A 21,216-nucleotide genomic window follows, 5' to 3' on the forward strand; every position below is an offset into this window, starting at 1 on the left:
GACTCGAGCTTGGTTTGCTCGGCAGAGACAAACAAGTCTGCACTAGTTCCGTCCAGCTCATTCGTCCGCTTCGGAACAATCGCTGCAGCAGCCAGGCCCTTCATTGTAGCGCCCACTGCCTCTACGTAAATTGACAGTGTCGCAATTTACTAGCAAGTCCAATATTTGCTGAATTGACTTCTCTATTATTTATTATCCAGTTGAGTAAAATACAAACAAAATGCAAACGAGGTTAATAAATGACATTATACATGCATATAATTATTTAATAGAGTAAGAATTACATTGATTAATTTATTGTTGTTTCTAGCGAAGACTCGTCTAGCAAGCAAGTTCTCAAGTTTTATCGTATCTATGGTTTTCATTTAGGAGCTTTACAACTACAAACGAAACTTGTAGATGGAAATCAGATGTTCAAAAGAACCTAATTGAGCTGCAACGGTTTGTGTCCATCTCAGTTATGTACGTCAGCCTAAGCTAGCTGAAAGCGAAGGCTATAACAGACCATATTTGTCGATAATAAGGACGTTTAGAACTTAGAACGCCTGGTTAGTTTTATATGCTACTTTATTTTTTTGCTCACTAGACATAAGACAACAAATTGCTCGATTCAGTAATTGCTATAACCAGTTTTATTTTTAACAATCCGAATATGCCCATCTGACATACATAAAAGCTTTTGTAGAGTTAGCTAGAAGCTTCCTCATCCGGTGGCGGCGCAGGCGCATTTGGGTCACTGCAAACAGCAACAAAATACAAAACAACAAAGTGCTTTTATAAAATGTTAACGATGCATATCGGCTAGCCTTATGAAGGAAAACTAAATAATTAGTTAATTTCGCTTTCAGATCAGAGAAGCGTTACTGATGTTGGCATTTGTATACTCAGAAGAGCAGCCTTGGGCCTCGGCCGCCCTCTCGCGTCGTCTGCTGCACTGCAGCCTGAGCAATTTCCTGAAGTCCAAGACATTTTTCATATCCTAGCGTCTAACTACTTCACCCTGCTAGGTTTCTTACGCGATACGTTATTTTCGAGTGAACTAAGTTTTACTGATGTTTTTTCGGACAATTTGACCCGCGAACTTTATTGGTTTTATGATTTTCATAAAAGCTGCTATGGTCCCTTCTGTTCGCTAGCTTTCAATGCAGATTTTAGTATATTTTTTTGCGCTAAATAGAATTGTTAATAACAGTGTTCTCGACGAAAAGATTCAAACGAAACATGCCTGACAGCCATAGATCGTTAGTGAATGAAGCGCTCAGTAACAGCTTATGACAAAAGAACGAACTGCTAAGGATATATCTAGCTGAGAGTTCTGGAGTATTTCTTGAATCGGTGCTCGTAGCTTATCGTTAGACGTGTGGTTGTGACGACCTGTTCTTCGATCATGGACTGCTTAGTATTCTACAATTAATTAAATAAGTGTAGTAGATATTTATACTGTCATGTTTAGTTCCGATATATCGGAATGTTATTGGATTCACTTAAATTTCCAGCACCCATAGAAAACGCATCTTTTCAAACTTACAATGTGTTACATATGATAATCATCTCGATAGATCACTAACAATCGGTACGCAGTCTCGGTAATCCGAACCAACACGTTACCTCATTTAGCGTCTCGTCCGTTGGATCTGATTTCTGCCCGAGCTCCGTTTCGGAACTTGCTGCTGAGAATGTTACTTCTGTGGAACCGCCGGGTTGGGCTTGTGGCAATGGCTGCTCTGTTATAACCTCCATTGATGTGGTTGGTGTTTCAGGTTCAGGTTCAAGAGTGACGCCATCGGTGAGGCCAGGAATTGAGTTCAACTGATGGTCAGCGTAGAAGTATATCGCAGTAAAAATTGACTTCATAAATAGCCATGTGCACATTTTTCCTAGCGACTTTTATGTAATTTCTATCAGATGCGCATTCTAGGTATACTGCTGGGTTACACGAATGCTAATAAAGCGCTCTCATTTTAACCCGTAAGCGGGCTTCTCAAACCACTCTCGCTTGCCTACCTGCTAAAGGTGAGAACACTCTGAATGTTTCGCAATTCACTTTGAAACGAGTAACCATCAACGATATTTTGTTATGAAAGGCGTGCATCACGTTTCCTATTAGAAACAAAATCAAGTGTCGATGAGCTAAGGAAGGCTCTGTTGGAAGAAAAACTCGATGCCGAAATGAATGCAGATCTAGTCACCTCCCAGAACACAAAGAGCATCTTGAAGAAGCTTTGAAATAATCAACAATCTCTAAGATAAAAACAAGGGTAGATAGACCTCCTGTGGTAAACTTAGAAAATTGTTAAAAAATGGTGGCATGCGGACATTAAATAAATAAGAAATCAATAACCACTGGGATTCGGACGATTGAAGGATACATCGTTGATATTTGAAAATTGGCGGGAAATCAAATTTAGTACAAAGTGCAATGTAATTGCTGATATATGAGAAGTCTTCCAGTTACATGTTGTAGTTAGCCCGTAGAACGGTGAAGGCGCTAGTGCTGCGAACAAGGTCTTCGATGTTACCTCGGTTGGGAATAATGCGTATTATACATATGTAATTCCATTCAGGTTTTATGTTCACAAACCTTTCCTTCAAGGAGGCACACTCCAGCTTCTAATTGCTGCAGTTGTTCCAGAGCGCGCTCCAATCGACGCTCAGCACTTGCGGATATCTGCACCACATCCATAAATGCAAAATGAAAATGAATAAAATTACGCATTTGTGCTGAGAATACCCAGAAAAACATGGCTCATGCTTAATTTATCAATGCGCATTTTAGACTAAAGTGTGCTAAAATAACAGTAAAGAAGTAAAAGCAAGTCCTAAGAAAATATAAATAGCGCTATGGCGATGAATTGTTAATACCTAAATTCTGACTGCGATTTGACGATTAATGCAGTAGGTCACGAAATTTCGCCTTTTCCCATTATCGTGACGACCATTTACCTGTGTAACCCTAAAGTTGACCTCTTCCAAGATAGCGTAACTAATATTGGAGTGTAAAAGCTTGCTTTGGAAAATTCATCAAACAATCTACGTACTAAGTAAGTCATTATACTTATATAATACTAAGTATATATAATATACATATTATAAAGCATGAGATAAGCCACTGGCGTTGTTAGTTCCTGTACGCCTCAAATCGTAGTACTTTAAACCAAACTAATTTCTGCCACGAAATGTCTCACCTCATTAAGTAACTGAACTGATCGGGATAGGTAGTAATTAATGAAGGTCACGGTTTGTTTCTGCGGAATGGATGGAATCTGTAAGAGCAACCCAACAACATGAACGGTTAAAAACAGATGCTATCTTGTGAAGGTGGTGACAACTGAAATAGGGCAGAACCGGCTTGTATTCGATAATAGAAATTATCCATATAGTCCGTGTTTCATGGGCATATCCTTTATTCAGAACCCCATCTTGAATAAAGGTGGGCTTCTGAATATATAAGTATATGAATATATATATACATATGAAAATGTAAGTTGGAAAGTGGAATATGCGCGCGGGCTACTGTCTGGAAAAGCATACGCATCCTCCAGCTAAACAGTTACATAATAAAGAGGTGCTTGGAAGCTAGACTCGCGAAATCATCCGTGCCTTCATCCGTAAGCAAGCTGAGTACTTTACAATCATATTAAACTACTAACGTTGATTTTGGAATAGAAGTGAGGTATTGTTAATATTTTTTCCTGGAGACAGAAACGTTTTTAGCTTTGCTTAAATGCACTCACCTCATTGAGATCTACGTTCCTACCGATAGCGGAAAGCTCGTCGTTGTCCATGTTGTGACAATTACGAATCTCGTACCTGATAAATTTAGAATATAACACAACGCTCGAAATTAAAATTTCAATAATGTGTATGATTTCGATACGAACTTTAATGTCACAAGGGATGTGCGCAATAAATTTAATTCTGCACTATTTTACACCGCCATGAAAACTGGTGAAAGAAATAAGATGTATATTGCCGCTAGTGGTGCTTTCTTGTCCGACAATAAGGATTCAATCCAAGCACGTTTATTAAACGTGGGTCAATGGTCGACTTCTCCCTAACAGCGATACGGAAACAGAGTGCTTGTGCTGCACGCAAAAATTCAAATCGACTCACGAACCCAAATACCTAAAGTTCAATGTAACCGATGTAAAAGTAATACGTGTATTACTTTGTATATTGGCATGACCTGTATCGAATAGATTTGATTATAAAGCCCGCTGGACTTGTCTTACTATTTTCGCATACAATCTAGGACATATTTTAGCACTTCTATGGGATTTTACGTTATCAGTAGGTTGCCTCACTGAACGTGATCGGTTGTCGTGCCTGAGTCCTTGATCAATAGAATCCGTCACCGGAAAATGTCCCTATTTGTGTTCATCATATGTCTCTATCGTTACTCGTAATGATAAAATATTTCATACTTGCGGCAGTTCTTGTTATAGACCTATGTGTATTTAGCACTCACGCTCGGTGCCTGCTTCAACAGGTCGAAGGCATTGCTTCTACAGATTCCTTTTAAAGTTCCAAATGCACTGACATCTGGATAAGGATGCTCAATTTTTTTTGCAGGATATAGTAAGTTCGATGTGGGTGAATTAACCATAGGCGTTTGATTTCACTCAGAATATTTTTAAATGTAATTTCAGGCTATTCTCTTGTATGTCGTTTCTTCGTAATGATAATAATAAGTTCATAACCTTTATTCCAGCGAACACCGATTTCGGCTGATAGGTAACTAACTGTTTATATTCTTGAAAACACCTCTCTTTTTTTCTTTATGTTGGCAGGTTGCAAGAATTTAAACGAGTTCCCCTCCCAGAAGCCTTCTAACGTCCTTATATTAGTCGTTAGTATTATGATCCGAGCGTATACGTTTTATTAAAGCAGGCTTCATCTATGATTCCAGCGAAATTTGACAAATTCCGGGAGCAGACTCGTTTTAAATAACAAAATACATCAAGTCGCCTGTACATTTTCGCTCATTTTAGTTTGTCCCAGTAAAATTCGCATTTCCAAAGGAAGCGAAACACGTGTAGTCAAACAGAGCCGTGTATTTAACTTACTAATTGAGGTTTGTAAGTCGGACGTATTTATAAAGCTATAGAAGTCCATAGACGCACAGTTCCGCCCCGAATCTCAACCAGTCTAATCACAAGTACGCACAAGGCCTATACGAAATATATAGAGTCTATATAAAATTCCTATGCAGTATAGTACGCCGCACACGTAACACCAGTTATTGAACTTTTGGTTATTATATTTTGTAGGTATGAAAGGTAGCGTGATATTGTTAAAACAGATCTTGAACAGTGGGATCTGCGATAGTTATCACCTTAAGTCAGCACGTTACAATAAAACTGTTTCTTTACGGTTAGTTAGTTCGGTTATCATTAATCTATTAACTGTCTTATTCAGACTGCTCATTGACTTACCGGGCTGTATGCACAAATCAAATACAACGTTTGGGACCTTACGTGCCGTCTTCTACGTTAGCTAATGGCTAGATTAGAATTTCTTAGTGTCGTTTCCACCATTAAGATCCAGCGCATTATTTGTAAATAGTAGTTAGCTAGATTTTACTCACGATGCTCGAACAGGTTATAGGTTCATTTGTCAAACTGGTTTAGGACTTTAGGCCAGGTTATCCTTTATATTCCTATTCAAGGATAGAAATAACTTAGTGTCAATATAGCTTCGAACGGAGAGAGCGGACCAGACCAATACAGGATTTAAAAGGAGACGGTGTAACACATATTACCCTAATTCGAACTTGTATTCACTCTATTTTCATCACAAACGTCGGCCATATGATTGGCTGTGATGGCGTTGTAGATTATGACATGTGTTTTTCTTCGTGGGTTGCTATTTACGCTCTAGACGAGGGAAAGGGCAAGGGCGTCATGGAGACATGAATTAAGGAATACTATATTTTTGATCATTCCAAGTAAATTGCACGCTATTAAGATGGTGCTACGTGAGCCGAAACCGCGATCTAAACCTCCAAGCGACGAGTTTTATTTCGTACACATAGCAAGACAAAATAGGTTAGTTTTGTTTAAAAGCGTAAACACGTACCTGTGATTTAAACCGATGTGTCTCTGAGAATTATATACTATTATGTAATATTATATGTTATTATTAAAATGTACTCTCACTATTCGTTACGTAATTGTGGAATCCTATTAGATATTCATAATCTTCTGTTAAGCTCAGGTAACAAGAAGTTTAAGCCTTCAATCTGGCTAAGAATAAAAATCTGTCGGTATAACACAGTAAAGAGAGCTTCGAATCCGACTCTGAAGTAGTTGCCGTTTCGCCTCGAGGCGCTGACGAGTAAGAGCATTTATACTGTATTTTCGCTGACAAAAACCAGAGAGAAACGAGAGCGATTGACGAGGTATAAAACTTCTTGCGCTAGATAGCTTAATAATAACTCGAAACAAATACGATCAAACAAATTTAGACAACAACGAAAGCCTCCCAGGTGAACTACTCATATATTAGAAATGAGCTCCGCTTACTTCGTTAAAACAGACACGTTTACAGCAACACAAACGTTTTCATTCCGTTCTGACTCGCCTGGGGAATAGGCAGCTTGTCTCAATCAAGTTTCATCGGTCATCAAATAAATTCGCTTTTATAAATGCCCCGAAACTAAAAGGGGCGTTTGTGCCATAAGTGTATTGATTACGATACATTGAGTTCCTAACTGTGGCTTTTCTAAGTTTCTATGACTATTATCGTAAGATGCGGTGGTCCGGATTTTTTTAAGTTCATCTTCAGTAACGACAAAAAGATACGTTTTTGTAAATCAAATTGCGCTAGGCTCTACGAATTCATTGGCTATATTTATTATGATACAAATTAAGCGCGTAGCGTAGCTTTGCTATTCTCAGTAAATCGCCTTTCGGTTTGGAAAAAAGTAGATCTACGGCTAAATGTCACAATCCATGCATCTTTCTCTATTATTTTGCAAAGGGATGCATGGCCATGGCATCTATCGCCACCAGATGCCCATATGTTTCTACCAAGAAACGAAGTGTTTGTCGAGGGTAAAGTTCACTTTCGTGAGCTCTAAACTAATAACCTCATACGAAGATATCCAGAAAGTCACGCCGGCAAGCAGGTACTGTTGTAACTGCAACTTCAATTCCCTTTACTGTACCTCAGTATGAATCGCACGTTATTCCGATGGAGCTATCGACGACTCGAGATTTGACACAATTAATGTGCCCGTTAGTAACTAGTATTGCTCTTGTATGCCCCTACGGTTTTGCGATACATAGTGGATGTTTCGCTTGGAATTGTCGAGGAGTCGGTCGTTACAGCCCGCACCACCATAAAGAGCAAAATAACAGTGTATATTGTAAATCTATGTATTTCAAGGGTTTGTTAAGTGAATGAAAGGTCCGTTGAACGCGCGAAGCTCTGACCTATATTACGGTTGTAACTTCTATTTTAGTGGAAATGTGTTTGAATACTTTATATCGTATAGTATTCAAACACTTTTTTTTATATACTCGGATTTTTTCGACCCGGGTTTGGGCATTCGCTTCAAACGTTACCTCAAACGCACTATAACCAAAAATAAGTTTCGCGGTGTAAGTTTTCAGGCACATGGTTTATTGTTTATCACAACAGTTTGTTTGATTGGGTAGTAGCATGTTTTTGCGAATGGGTTTTTCTACCTATTGGCACGTTCGCAACAATCGAGTAATCTTTATATGACTGAGGATTCAAAGAAATCTCGCGTAAATTTAAATGCAGTGAATTTGTTTAATTAAAATTTCAGCGGTACCTTTCAGTATACTTAGATTCTGCATCGTATGCCGTATTACGCTAGCAGATTTGTCGATGTCAAATCTTCCACCCATAAAATTTAAGGATAGTTTTTTTTTTCCCTATATTATATACAAGCAATTCAGAAGCCAACCAAACACATCGAAGCGGCGGGACTGCCTGTATACGCTTAGCGCTGCTAGTGTATACATATGTGCATATGAAGCAGCTACAGTTACACAAAGGCCTGGACGAAAATGTTGTTAAACCAATTCGACTGCGCATAATATTTACAACACCAACGGTAATTACAAGTTGAACTTTATACCTCTAGACACTGTCTGTTACGTGTGGCAGGTGAGATAGAGTGATCACAAGCTTACATATCGTATCGCACGTCCTGCAACTTCCAATAGCTCATATTTAATCTCAGAAATTCATAATTTCATCGAACACTGACATTTGGCGGCTATTTATACATTGCGCACCATAGAGCCTCTCTCACTCACCTCGCCACGCTTCCAGGCACCGTCCTGGCAGGCTTTTGTCAGCTGTTTTTCAATAACACGGATCTTTTGCGCCATGTTTGCTCCGACAGAGTTCGCAGCCCTGGTTCTGTGTAGTATTATTTGTATACTACAGATCTATTAGCTCGTTCACTTGGTAACCGTTCGATGACACCTTTTAATATAGGATGAAGATAAACTGATTGGACGTGAACGGACATTCAGTCATCCATGTGTCTGGCGTTTATTTACTCATATGAAAGTACCGTTACAAGTCGCCAGTAAAGAAAGCCTTGAGGCACGTTAAGTCGGCGCAACGAGGCACGAAAAATGAGACAAGCTGACAATTCATATTGCTCTATTATAGACGAAGTAGGAATCGTGCTCCTTGTATAAGGCTACCTAAAATTGTCGATTATGTAATGTCAATTAAATGCTCCCGTAAGGGTTCAGTATGCAAACTATTATCAGTTCAAAGTGGCCATAGATTCGTTTTTCTTTTTTCGATGGCATGACCAAAGACCGCCAGCTTAGAGAACAAAACCGCGATCGGAAATCTTCTGCGTCTACACTGACATATTGCAAGCTGTACCCATACAAGTTACTCTTCTTCTCAAAGCTGCTACAGTTTACAGTGGTACCAGTAGCAAAGTTTAAGTTCACAACCGGAGCCAGTTGCTACTACTGAATCTTTATCGTATGTTAGATTAGGTTAGGTTATCCTCATAGAAACACTTATTATTTGCTGCTCACGTATTGACACATAGTGGATACATCATGGAGGACATTGTCACATATTCAATAAGAGATATTTACTCAGCATTAGCGTTACGTAATACGTGCACGGGTACGCATTCAGCATTCTACACGTATATAGGCGGTATGATAACCATTGTCCATCCCGAAATGGATTAATATACACTAACCCTAGTGTTTACTAGTCCAGTAACATGAAACATGTGGAAATAGTTATTCTCGATGATGTTGAAATTTTCCTTTCTACGATTTCTCTGTCCTATGCTTAAAATCATTATGGCTGTATGTATATCGAACATGTTATTTTTATCCCTGTGTGGCCAGAAAAGTAGCAATAAGTATTGTATATGCTGAAGTTACTTATTTAGACGATGCATACCGTTGAAGTGCTCCGTTAAATTATTCGTTAATTATAATATATGAAGACAACAAGCGTTAAGTCCCCTGAAATTGGGACTATAATAACATGTCACTAGTTCCTATGCACCGTATATTATAATTAATTAAACTAGATTCGTCGTTGAACATTTCGTGAAGTTCGTGTTCTGTCCGTGACTAGTCAAGAAGATAAATATATACGATCTTTGCTTATAAGCTGTGGTTCTCACAGTCCATCATTAACCTTTTCGTCAGACCTTTCCAGTACACTTAATATTCTAGCACGTATCGCCGAAAAAAAACAATTATTGTTAATCTGGTAGCGCAGTTCAGTGGTGTTGTGGTAATGTTTGTGTTGAACGAATGAAGTTTTCACAAAACTTCAGTTCAAATGTTTATTGCAATTTCTAACTTACATCCTTGCTACAAATTTTATTAGTTAGCGATATAACAGGAAAACACTTTTCCCGCTCGAGAGGAATTGACTCTTCTTCAAACGGAAGGCTCGAGTGGCAATATACCGGCTAGTTTATATTTATTTCTGCTTGTTATTGAATATTAGGCTCAAAATGTTTGTGTTGTGAACTGGTAGAACGTCTGTTATTAATACTGTAATTTTCAAACGGCGGCCATTTCTCTAGTACGTACTGTATCCGAAAAGCGGAGAATCACAAGCAACTTTTGCGTTGAAGGTGTTATTATGTGAAGTTTAGGAAGTTGGTCGAGCGCATTGGCAGTAGGATATGCGAAAACTTAGAGATCATATAGAGCCCATAGATTTTGCGTGCATATGTGTTAGCGGCATCCATCGACACCGTGTAGTTCAAGCTACATTTGAAAAGTTACGTTCACCATAAGAGCGTACGGTATTACGATCCTAGGCATGTTCCCCCATTTTAGCATATCACACTTACTAAAATGGTTTCTATAGACTCTTTATTAAACATCAATTAACCTATACATTTATCTCTTCTGAGGGTGCGGGCTCGTGTTTGATCATTTGTACCTGACCTGGCAACAACAGCCATAAAGATAGGATTCAATGCCGATTCACCTTCCTGTATATAGGTGCAGACGTAATAGCTCAGCCTACGGTCCTAGCAAATGAGAGTGGACGAACTCAAAATAACGCGAATTACCTCGGTATCTTTTTTTTCTTTGTAAATTGAGCGCATTTTTTTTTGGAAAAATGCTCGATATGATTACGTAAAGTACTGAACTCTTGGTCGACGTTGTTAATAAAATTAACGTGTTCATTCAGGGCGCATGCGGTCAAACCAATCATTAGTACAATCATCATCATCATCATATTATTTACTCGTAAACTGTGCCATTTACTTGTTGACCAGTGTACTTAGGTGCTCGGCATATCTGTTCCTGTATGTTTGGGTGTGTCTTTGCTGTTTTTTTGTGGGTGTGTGTGTGTGTGTGTGTGTATGTGTAATGCCAGTAGCGTCGTGATCATTGGAGTAGGTAATAACAATAACGTTTATCGACCAATAGACAACTAGTTATTTATTGTGTATTATCTGTAATGGTCTGGCAGAAGGCCTAACGGTGATATCGTACGTAGAGCTTGAAACATCTAACGTCTATGTTTATATCACCATTATAATTTTGGTGCTATACACTAACGTACAACGAAGGCTAAAATAGGCGCAAATGATACAGAGCAGCCTATCATGGCAACATCACAGACAACAGTTCGGTCGGTGAAATTTTTGCGCTGTTCAAAACAAAATACAATTACATGGTCCTCACTTGTAACGTTGGAAATATCTACGATATTCTCACTACTGGTCAATGTCAGCTCACTAGTATCTTTGCACTTCCTAGCAACGTCACTCCCCGTAACTACTCAAAGCGTCGTTCTACAGCGTCAGAAAGCGCAATCGTCGTTTTGCTATAGCGTTGTTCGGTAGACTAAGTAGCCATTTTCGCAGGCCACTCAAGATGACACACGCGGATACAATTAAGGCCCCTGAAATAGTCCATTGGTCAGGGTACTTGGAGAAGATAATCACCTACGGAAACAAACATTAAAAATCCTTATAAATTACGACGTGACTAACGTGTGGTCTCTAGACAAGTACATGCTATAATGCAAGCAAAATATAGTTAGCATCCCGTTTTGTTTTATCTTGATAAATTTAGAAGGTCCTTAAACGTTTAGGCAACTTTAAAACCTTGCAGTTTTTGTATGACTATTCTTTTTTGTGGCCTTTGCGATTGTCTTCGAACCCATACGGATTTTTCCACTTGAGTTCCGGAGGAAGGGAAGCACTTTGCTTCCGTCCTGTTATTAGAGCGGGCCGCTTACTTAAATCTAGTGGTTGATTATTAAAAATGTATATATATAAAATGAATAAGAGGGTATATTTTGGGATTAGAATCGTACCTGCCAAACGAAAACAAGAGCTATGTCTGCCGAGGATCGAACAACAGATACCGGCCCAGCTTGCTCACTTTGTAGGGCTCGAGTTAGGCACACCTATAACAATCATAGTTCCATTGAACAATCTGAGATTAGAAACGGCTTTATTTCGAAAATAGCTTCAACGTCCCTAACACCATAACCTTGCTCGGACGTTGGAAGCATGTAGGTTTTGCTAGCTTTGCTAATGGCCGCAAACAAGTTTTAGTATTTTGTTGAAATTTTTGGCAATCACGGCTCTTGCATTTCTGCTTTGGTGTGTCCAGAAAAATCGAGGCACTTTTTGCGCTTGCATATTGAATCCAGCGACACTATACCAATACGTATTCGCATGTTGCAATATGTGCGTATATGAATAAGACAATGACAAACCTGTCCGAGGAAGCTGCAGAGCGCAAGTCCGATGACAAGTAATTGATCGTAACCGGTTCGCGGAAGTGTAAATCGGCCGAGGATTAACGTTAGGAGGGCTGTTTCTATAACAGCCACCCAGCCAAGGTTGAGTAGCACGACGAACGGGTCGATGTCGCGCAATTTTCGAAGCAAAACGTACACCGACGCGGCAAATATCGTCGACGCCAATGCCGCTATAGTCCCATATAGTCGATCTGAGCTTTCAGTTTCGTTCGTCTTAAACGCTTCGCCTTCCACTAGAAATGTCTGAGCAGTATTTAGAAATCCGCCACGATTACTGCCGCTGTCCCTGCTGCTACCGCCAACACTTGTCCAAGAAGTGCTTCTATCGATAGTAGAATCGGGTGTGACGTTTAATGGAACTTCCTTGCCCAACGAAGAAACGCGAGTAGTGTCAATGTAATGAGTTGTATCGTGCCCGAAAAACATAGGCAGTTTTGTGATCAGAGCAATACCAAGCAATGTGATGCTGATCGAGACCCAATGAAAAAGAGGGCAGGATTCATTTAAAAAAAATTTAGCCATTAAGGTGACGAAGACGGGAACCGAGAAGATAATCACAGATGCATCCGCTAACGGCAAATAGTGCAAGGCACAGAAGCGTAGAAATAGCGACGTGCTGAAAAAAAATGTGTTCGTTTCTTCATTGTAATTAAGCTGCGATGTGTTGTATTTTTATTAAAAATTATGTAAAAATGCATAGAACTAGTAATGGGGCGATAACTGCGATGGCAAAAACGGATTATGCCTGAAGAGCACTCTGCACCATTTAAGTAACATGGTCTCCTTTTAAGCCGAAATCCGTTTGTCCTCGAAGTTCGGTTTACTATAATGTACAAATTCTAATTAGAATTAGACTCATTCGACCTTAGAAAACACTATTAATTGTGATTCGTGAATAATTTTACCTAGAATATTAGCAAAATGAACAAACAACCTCATGTGCTATAGCTTCTCTTTTACATGAACCGACTCTATATACACACGTGAGCGGAATAATAGTATAGTTCCCAATATATAAACATTCGGTACTGTTAACTTTAAAGCTCCTCTTACCTGCCGGCTAAACCCCGTAATATCAGCAGGCCTCGCATGTCCTTAGGCCCTAGCAGGGATTGACGGCGTGCCAATACATATGGGAGCGTGCACATGAAAATACCGACAAAACGAAGGCAGGCCAGTTCTCCCGGGTGCATATAATCCAGCTTTTTAACGATTACCGAGCATAGCGAGAAGAAGAACGAAGACGCAGCGGCTAAAAGGAGACCTCGTTGAAGTGACAATCCGCTTTCTGAATCTCCCAATTCAACTGACATCGAATCGAGTTGACATTTCGTTGAACTCCCACCCCCATCATGTGCACCGTCGTTTGAATCCACCGACGATTGGGAAACCTAGACCCAACAAAGGAGAGCAAACAATTCACAATTATCAGTCACTAGCATCTCGATTAGTATTTAGATGGCCTGCTTATGTCCAGTTGCGCGCTAGCCAGGTTCAGGTACATTACGAAGATGGTGAAAGAAAAATGCGGCACATATATCTTTCTACTCCCTGTAATGTAACGCGGGCGTAACAATACAAAATGAAACATCCTGTTCTGTCCTAAGTGTGCGATTTTATAGTGGACTTAGTAAGATAAATAACAAAAGCTAGAACTTACAAGGGCCCGTGTGTCTTCATTATCGTTGCTAGTGCAATGCGCGGTTTTGGCTGAAAGACCGATTACGGCAATTTTTTCACGAATCTTGTTAAGCATTTTGAGTCTGTTGTGTAGAAACCTCTTTAAATAAATAAATCCTCATTTGGTGCTTTGCACCTTTACCGATCCATTCTCATTTTGAGTTAGCAAAGTCCGTTCTCTTCAAAATTATGTGATTCGTCGTAATGCTGCAGCGTCATGGCGTGCGCATAGCGCTAACTGAGTGTTTTGACGACATCAATATTCTTCCAAAATTTGTAGCAAAGCGCCTTGCCTGCAAATAATAATAATTATTAATGTTATTATCACTAGATACTAACTTGCTTGACGATAAATTAGTAAAAACCCTTCAACAACTAGACTTTCAACTTCTGCATAACAAACCTGGGAAATAAAAGGGACAGTAATTGCAATTCTCCCGAAAGTTGCGGACAATGATCCTGTCATCTGCAGGAAAACAAGGTTTCGGTTGATGCGCCTTACGCTTAGAAGGAAAGAGGAAAAGCTTTCGGTTACTTCTTTTTTCCTTACTGCGGTCTCTTGCTTGGCAGGAACTGTACTTGCTAAAAACTCTGTGGCCCTAAAGGGTAGATGAAGAGGGCCGACTTGCCCAGGGTGATGCTGAGCTGTATGGGGCGGAGTAAAAAAAGGATCTCTATAACAAGCATATCACATGTGTCCCACAGGCGCGCAATATGGGATCAATTTGCGCAAACGACATTTGAAAATCGCTCGCGAACCACATGGCTTAGAAGTGCGTTACCATTAATCGTCTTTGTAAACATACAATACAGTCATTTGACGGTAATGGTAGCTGTTTTTTTAATAAACAAATTTACGAACTATTCGTGTAAAATCTCATTTGATGCTTATTTTTAACCTGTTCACTCCCCTTGCCTGAGCCGGCTTGATTACAGTATTTCCTTGCAATTATGGAAGTAATCAATGAAAAGTCGAAAAAAGAGTAACGCATTTACGCGAGCCAAGTGACATGTAAACAAATGCTGTAAACTGTACATCGATAATGTCTTACTCCGTAATATCCAGAGAAAACTCACGATGCCGGCAGACATCGATGTATCATAAGCCTCTATATTTTAAACACGAGTATAATGGAATCCATCCGGGCATACCCACTCATTCAAGACTTCATCCTACGTGTAAAGAAACACCAGTTCTAGACAGAAGGTCAATGTAATAAGACAAAGCTGTATTTCTGCCCTTGCCGACGTCATTGTAGGTCATGGGACATGTCCTAGTTAGCGGACGTTTCCCACTAGTCGTCAGCAGAGCAGCCGACTTCATGATATCATCAATACCACTACCACGTGAAACCAGTACACCACACCATCCTGTAACCGCAGACACCGCTCCTTAGGCCCTTTTGAGCCTAGATGCTGAGTGGGGTAGCCGCTTCGGATTCTACAAAGCATCCCAGCCTTAAGCGTCTCCCCGAAAGCTGCCTTGTACGTCAGATCCCTTCCTCAGTTACCCTCACCCGACTACCCTCGTCGTCCATAGACTTTCCCTACGAGCTAAAAACAACAAAAAAGAAATAGAGGGAAAATTTCCTACTCTTTTATTGTGTAATCCTAGGTCTGAAACGCATAACAAAACGTTTCATAAAGGCCAGTCAGGGATATTAGTTTTTGCATTTACAGAGATGTGCAAAGAAGTCCACGTACGCTAATTGAAGAAAGTGCGTGTGCCGGCCTCTTCTGCCAAATGGCACAAGTCTCCAGCGAATTATCATGCTCAACACTGTCGGTACATTTATATGAACTAAGCTTTCGTCGAAAAATCAATATATAATTATATATTGATATATCAATGCATAACCTGTAATGTTTCCAAGCCTCTGTTGAAGCACCTTTAGCTTGATAGATACGTTTCAGCTGCGGTTTCTAAAATCCCTACTTGTTTTGACGCCAATCGGCGAAGGTTACTAAATGTCTAGTGAAGATTTCCCAGTGATGCATCGTTTCTTTAGGGTCCTCGGAGATCCATCTTTGCTCGTAGGACAAATATTCCCAAGGTGCCGATCTGTGCAGCCAGAAACTTCTTGGTAATTCAGTTATCTAACGTATCATCATTATGCGTCCGGCAAACCGCCTTGTTCTTCTAAGTGCTGCAGAGTAATCAGTAGCATACTCAAGAAGCGTACTAAATAATGTTTTGGCTTATATTGTATAAAAAAAAAAACTCATATGCTGTATCTGGCAGTAAATACAGCATAGACAGTCCGTGTTTGACAATAAGCATGGAATAAAAAACGTGTTCACAAAAGATGCATATTTTTGCTAATAGGAGACACGTACAGAACAACATATCATCTCTCACATACTATAGAACGAAGGAAATCCGCAAAATCGTGCAATACATACAAAAAATGATCCTTCTAGAAATTTACAAATATATTAGCCTTAGTCTTGTTTTGTTTTTCTCAGTTTAATCGCCGATCGTTAATACCTAAATCGCAATGAATAATTTCCTTATTCGAATCATCTATGAGCTTATAGCGACTACATTTTTTTAGCAACCACTAAACATTACAGTATATTGCATGAGTCATATAGATGGTTCCAGATGAAAAATATTATAGCGAGGCTAGGGATATTCAAAATGGCTTCCGCGATAATAACTTATCAATGCTCGACACGATTCGTGAGTTGTAACAGCGGATCGACTGAGTAACGCAGTTTCCTTCGAAAAGCTGATGAGCGTACATTTACGTAGCTTTAAAGGAAATTGACTGACAGCGTCCGGGCTTTCTGCATGCCGTCCATAACGTAATAATACTAACACTACGCAAATGTAGAAGCCTTCCTGTAGCTCGATGAACATGCCCAATTTATTTCACTTGACCTATCTGCTGTATATCTGAATTGTTGACATCGTGATTTTACGTGGGGTGAGGAACAACACAAAATAGCGAACGTCATCGATCGCCCAGTATCATAATCATCATTGCAATGGGAGCTTCCATTTAGAACGTCTGTAGGAAACAGACGCACAGTAGTATACTGTAAGTTTCTGTAGGTAACTTAGACTTATTGACTACGATTCTGCAGCACGCCGCCTCGTTGCATCGGTCATACCTGATAACGCACTGGAAAAGAATCCTCAGATGTCGGCGAAGCACAGCCATATAACAAACGTAAGCGTGAACCTGTATCGTGCGAGTACTGCTTCCGTTCGAATAGCGAATATTTTATCTTAAGTTATATTTGTAGGCTGCCATAGTGCAAGTTCATATCGTCTGTATGGCCCACTAAGCAAGACTACTTCTGTAACGTTTTTCCGCTTTCCGCTTACTGCCTGTCGCATCGCCGTCATCAGGGCCACACCGCTCAGAAGAACTGATGGTCTTTTGCTTATTGTCTGCATAAGCTCGTAGTAGTTCGATTTACCAAGTTAGCGACAGCAGCGGCACTAGCGGTGTCAATACTGCTGTAACATACCCCCCCGGCAACACAGTCGCTTTGGCTATTCGGAGGCGGCACCGTCTACCGTTAGCAGAAATTCGGTATCATTTGGAAATCGACCCAATTAATTCTACAGAGTTGTTCCCGCCAGGTTACATGTAATGTTATGTACTCATGTATACATCAATATTCCTTGCAAGTGAAAAGGCCTGCGCTCAGTTATGCTCATGGTTCAATACGGAGAAAACAACTTCAATACAGAGCTTCAATTAATAGAAATACGTGCGTTATAATCGAAGATATCAAGGGCACTTGCGACGCAATGGAGTACGGGACACGCCTAATATATAGTGGAAATCCAGCTTAATCTAATCACAGTCGTAAGCTTCTCGACACGTCAGTGCCAAAAAGCTAACGTAAAATGAAAACCCGCTACTCAAAATACATGATTACCTTTTATTGCGTCCTTCATAGTGATCTGTGCTAGATGGAATAAATGTATAATGATAATCCAATTCATTGAAGTTTTTTTTATTAGGTTTTAGGTGTTCACTAAACCGATAAGGATTATAACAGTTCCGCTAATTCCGAAAATAAATGATAGTTCTCTCCCTTAGAATAGACCAGCATATTTCTACATGGAGCATACATAGATGGCTTATTTGAGGAAAAGCTACTGTTATAATATACAAGCTTCCAATATTTCGTTACTGTCCGATTGCCTTCTACCTTATTTTTTGGTCGATTGTAGATTATGTGTAACTTTATAATAGCACCATAAAGTTTCATATCTTAAGTTCATACGTTCTAAATATCTTTCTCTCTTTATATATGAACTTACGCCCTACTCACACTGCCAAAGTAATCTGTGAATCGGTTCGCAGATTACTTTGGCAGTGTGAGTATCCAGCATCCTGGGGCAATTTTAATATGTGAACTAGAAAAAACGAAGTTTTTTCAGCAGACGGATTGTAGAATCATGCTGTTAAAATCAGTCTACGAAAGTCGGCCCCTGCGAGTATCGACCCTCAACTACCAGAGCCTTTGTTATCGTTCGACTGTTTTGCTCTTTTGGTCTAATTCTTACAACCACTGTTGACCATGATAATAGAATTGAACAGTTATTCATTTAACCAACAGAGGATGAAAGTAAGCCGTTTATTAGAAGATTCATTTAAATATTGTGTTTTCAGGCAGCTGGCACTTCGTGTTCTGATTTTTGAAAATCAAGCCGGAACCAATTGACCTATTTTCTATAGGTCTACACAACACCTGCTTGGTGATACGGATACCTCTCAACGTATTTCTTACGTCTACGAGTACGTTGTCACCTCTTAGTGTAACATCGGCAGATCAAGAAGATTCTTTCTAATAGTGCTTCTTTATGCATGCATTTATGTCTACAAGGCTCCCTCTAATGCTATCCCTGTTATAAATCTTTACTGCAATACTTTCGAACGAAATTATAGCTCCTAAACATGTTCGTTGTGAGTGGAATACCAGCTTAGGAAATTAAATGTTCTACATTTTTTTTTCCCTATAGTAATTCGTTGAAATCTAAATCCTGAGCACTTAGATGCTGTTTTTATGCAAATTACAAAGGTGGGCCTTAAACTGCGTACATTCCGCCAATTCGTGATGAGTGCCATAGTTCAATCTGTCTACCAAAGTAAGGGTTTTGGTACTCGGGCTTATGCCAATAATTTCTTAATACAGAAGCTCTCTATTGTTATGAGTCAAGAGACACGACGAGGGCAGGAGGGCTCGATCCGCGTTACAGGAAAATCCATATTAAGTAAGTTTAACGGCAAATCTAGCCACAACGACTTTCGTTACGAAATGGCCAAAAAACAAATTACCTAGTCTGCGAAAGGCTTTCAAAGACAGCTCATAAGTAGATACACTAGCGTGTTTTCCATTCATAAGTAAAAATGGAATAGAGTCAAATGTAAACACAACTACACGAAGGGCATTTTGTACTTTTCGACGATGTGTTAAATGTATATCCGTTATACAGTGCCTAGACATCATTCAAGTAGATATTGCCAGCGACATCAGAGAAAACAATGTCGTATTCGTCTGTAGGTAAAAATCGACCTCAAGAAGACAGCGTTGGTAGATACATATTAGCTAACTAATGATAACTGTGTGAATAGGTACATGTGCCATTATTCCTCGAAGCAGCAAGTTGGAAAATCTTGTTTTTTTTTATAATGTTTTAGTTGCGAAGGGCCGCTCTAGGAAGTAGCTCGCGCAATTAATTGTGCACTAGAAAAAAATCCTAGACGAGTGGGAAGGGTCACCGCATCAAGTCTTTCCGCAGTCATCATGTGATGCAAAGTATAACGGGCAGCGATATTTTAGAATATAGTGTTACGTAGAGGAAGAATCAGTGGCGTGAAGATATAGGATGTACCGATGCATAGGTCAATATGAGGAACTGCCATACGCCTAATGTGCGAAGATGATTACGATACGCAAGCATCTCAAAAGCGTTTTTTTTTTTTCTCACGTTTACTTTATCCGCTCTATGCCATATGGCAATATTCACTCGGTCGGTTTCACTCGCTAGTGATAGTTGAGACACGACAATTAAACATCTCTGAATTATATCAACAACTTCTACGTTTACTGTTGCTATAAATCTGATAGCGCTTCGTACGTGTCGTACGTATATACATACAGCAAGGCAATGAATCTAGCAAAGCCCAATTCAACTTCCCTCTAAATGAAGTATATTAATCGATCACATGATTAAGAGATACTTATCAGCAGCGAGGTGTATATACACGCAGTCCCTCCTGCGAGTAAAAGAAAGTTCAGTATTATCGATTCCATAGACGGCAGCTGTTTGCTACCCATCCTTCCTGTTGATGTAAGAACACTTCGCGTGCAGTGTCTACTTTCGTAGCGTACGGACCGATACGGAGTAGTCTATAACTTTGCTTTTGATTAAGTTTTAAATTGATACGATGCAGTTATTATCTCGTTCACTGTCATCTCTGTAGCACTCAAGGTGTTCGGTGAACTGTGGCCCAGACCCAGCAAACAACCATCACGTTCGACAAATTTCTAGTACACTGCTCGATAGGTAATGGAGTAAACTATGAAGTATGTTAGGCATAATTAAAAATTACTATTGCTACCTTCGAAGAAATAGAATATATTGGCCACTCAGTGTTTCACGAAAGTATAGACAAATACCGCGATGATTTAGCCGGCCGTCGTCTCGCGCCGCGAACTGCCTGTTACAACACGTCTTTGATTAAGACCCTTCCAGAACGCCTAGTGGTGATTTTGCTTAATCTCGTAGCAGTTCTGTAACGCGACTTCAGATTCTAGCATATGAATTACATGTACATTCTATCGTGTATTGAGTCATTGGGTTTCAATGATCCAGTAAGTCAGAACGTGACGAGCGGTCATCTTTGAATCTGCGTACATTTCTTCATAGTGCCAGATCATTTTAGCTTCGAGAGACTCCAGGCCAGTTGTCACCAAACATAGCTATATGTCAATAGCAAATAGTTACTATGTGCAACTTGAAACTACAATTATTAAAACAGTTGTATAGAGCATTTTCGAAAACACTAAGTTTCACATATGAGTATCACATATGAGTGCGTGATGTAACTTTTGACGAGCGCAAATCATATACGAGCCCTACTCGTATTATTCATTGCCCCTTTGGTTTTTGCCTCGTTGAATCGGCATGCCGAACAATCTCTCCCTGCGATACGACTCCATGTTCCTCTGCTGAAAACGCATAGCCGTCTGAAAATAAAATTAGTTAACGAATGAATGAATGAGTTCTTCCAA

At 39.7% G+C, this 21,216-nt stretch overlaps 3 protein-coding genes and 1 long non-coding RNA gene across 14 annotated transcripts in view; 1 reads left to right on the forward strand and 3 right to left on the reverse strand.

Moving 5' to 3' along the window:
• Nucleotides 1-605: 605 nt before the first annotated feature.
• CCDC53 (Coiled-coil domain containing 53) lies at nucleotides 606-5,846 on the reverse strand. 3 transcript variants are annotated; one of them, XM_022842541.2, is made up of 6 exons: nucleotides 5,762-5,846; nucleotides 3,735-3,810; nucleotides 3,186-3,263; nucleotides 2,582-2,668; nucleotides 1,609-1,809; nucleotides 606-736 (listed from the first exon to the last, which is right to left on the reverse strand). In XM_022842541.2, the coding sequence occupies exons 2-6, from the start codon at nucleotides 3,783-3,785 to the stop codon at nucleotides 734-736; spliced, it is 420 nt and encodes a 139-aa protein (XP_022698276.1). In that variant the 5' UTR covers nucleotides 3,786-3,810; nucleotides 5,762-5,846; the 3' UTR covers nucleotides 606-733. The 3 variants fall into 3 exon arrangements, with proteins under 3 accessions (XP_022698276.1, XP_022698275.1, XP_022698274.1); XM_022842540.2 differs by having other exon boundaries at nucleotides 5,588-5,801; XM_022842539.2 differs by having other exon boundaries at nucleotides 5,436-5,801.
• A 50-nt stretch (nucleotides 5,847-5,896) lies between these two features.
• Nucleotides 5,897-17,912, forward strand: LOC111265667 (uncharacterized). The gene is made up of 3 exons (XR_002683563.2): nucleotides 5,897-6,047; nucleotides 17,044-17,129; nucleotides 17,312-17,912. It is a non-coding gene; the product is annotated as an uncharacterized LOC111265667 (long non-coding RNA).
• Nucleotides 7,606-17,305, reverse strand: LOC111265662 (solute carrier family 35 member G1). 5 transcript variants are annotated; one of them, XM_022842531.1, is made up of 6 exons: nucleotides 17,071-17,305; nucleotides 13,934-14,246; nucleotides 13,327-13,664; nucleotides 12,229-12,889; nucleotides 11,821-11,913; nucleotides 7,606-11,446 (listed from the first exon to the last, which is right to left on the reverse strand). In XM_022842531.1, exons 2-6 carry the CDS (start codon nucleotides 14,027-14,029, stop codon nucleotides 11,294-11,296), a joined length of 1,341 nt encoding a protein of 446 aa, XP_022698266.1. In that variant the 5' UTR covers nucleotides 14,030-14,246; nucleotides 17,071-17,305; the 3' UTR covers nucleotides 7,606-11,293. The 5 variants fall into 5 exon arrangements, with proteins under 5 accessions (XP_022698266.1, XP_022698267.1, XP_022698265.1 ...); XM_022842532.1 differs by lacking the exon at nucleotides 17,071-17,305 and adding an exon at nucleotides 15,110-17,037; XM_022842530.1 differs by lacking the exon at nucleotides 17,071-17,305 and adding an exon at nucleotides 15,031-17,037.
• The window catches only part of ATP8A (ATPase phospholipid transporting 8A1), a 52,106-nt gene continuing 48,723 nt past the window's right edge, over nucleotides 17,834-21,216 (reverse strand). For all 5 annotated transcript variants that reach the window (XM_022842512.2, XM_086970569.1, XM_022842513.2 and 2 more), the window contains one exon: nucleotides 17,834-21,171. In XM_022842512.2, the coding sequence (XP_022698247.1) occupies nucleotides 21,074-21,171 (98 nt within the window). In that variant the 3' untranslated portion in view covers nucleotides 17,834-21,073. The remainder of the gene's footprint in view (nucleotides 21,172-21,216) is intronic.

The sequence above is a fragment of the Varroa jacobsoni genome, unplaced genomic scaffold, assembly GCF_002532875.2.
Source record: "Varroa jacobsoni isolate VJ856 unplaced genomic scaffold, vjacob_1.0 scaffold_997, whole genome shotgun sequence".
NCBI lineage: Eukaryota > Metazoa > Arthropoda > Arachnida > Mesostigmata > Varroidae > Varroa > Varroa jacobsoni.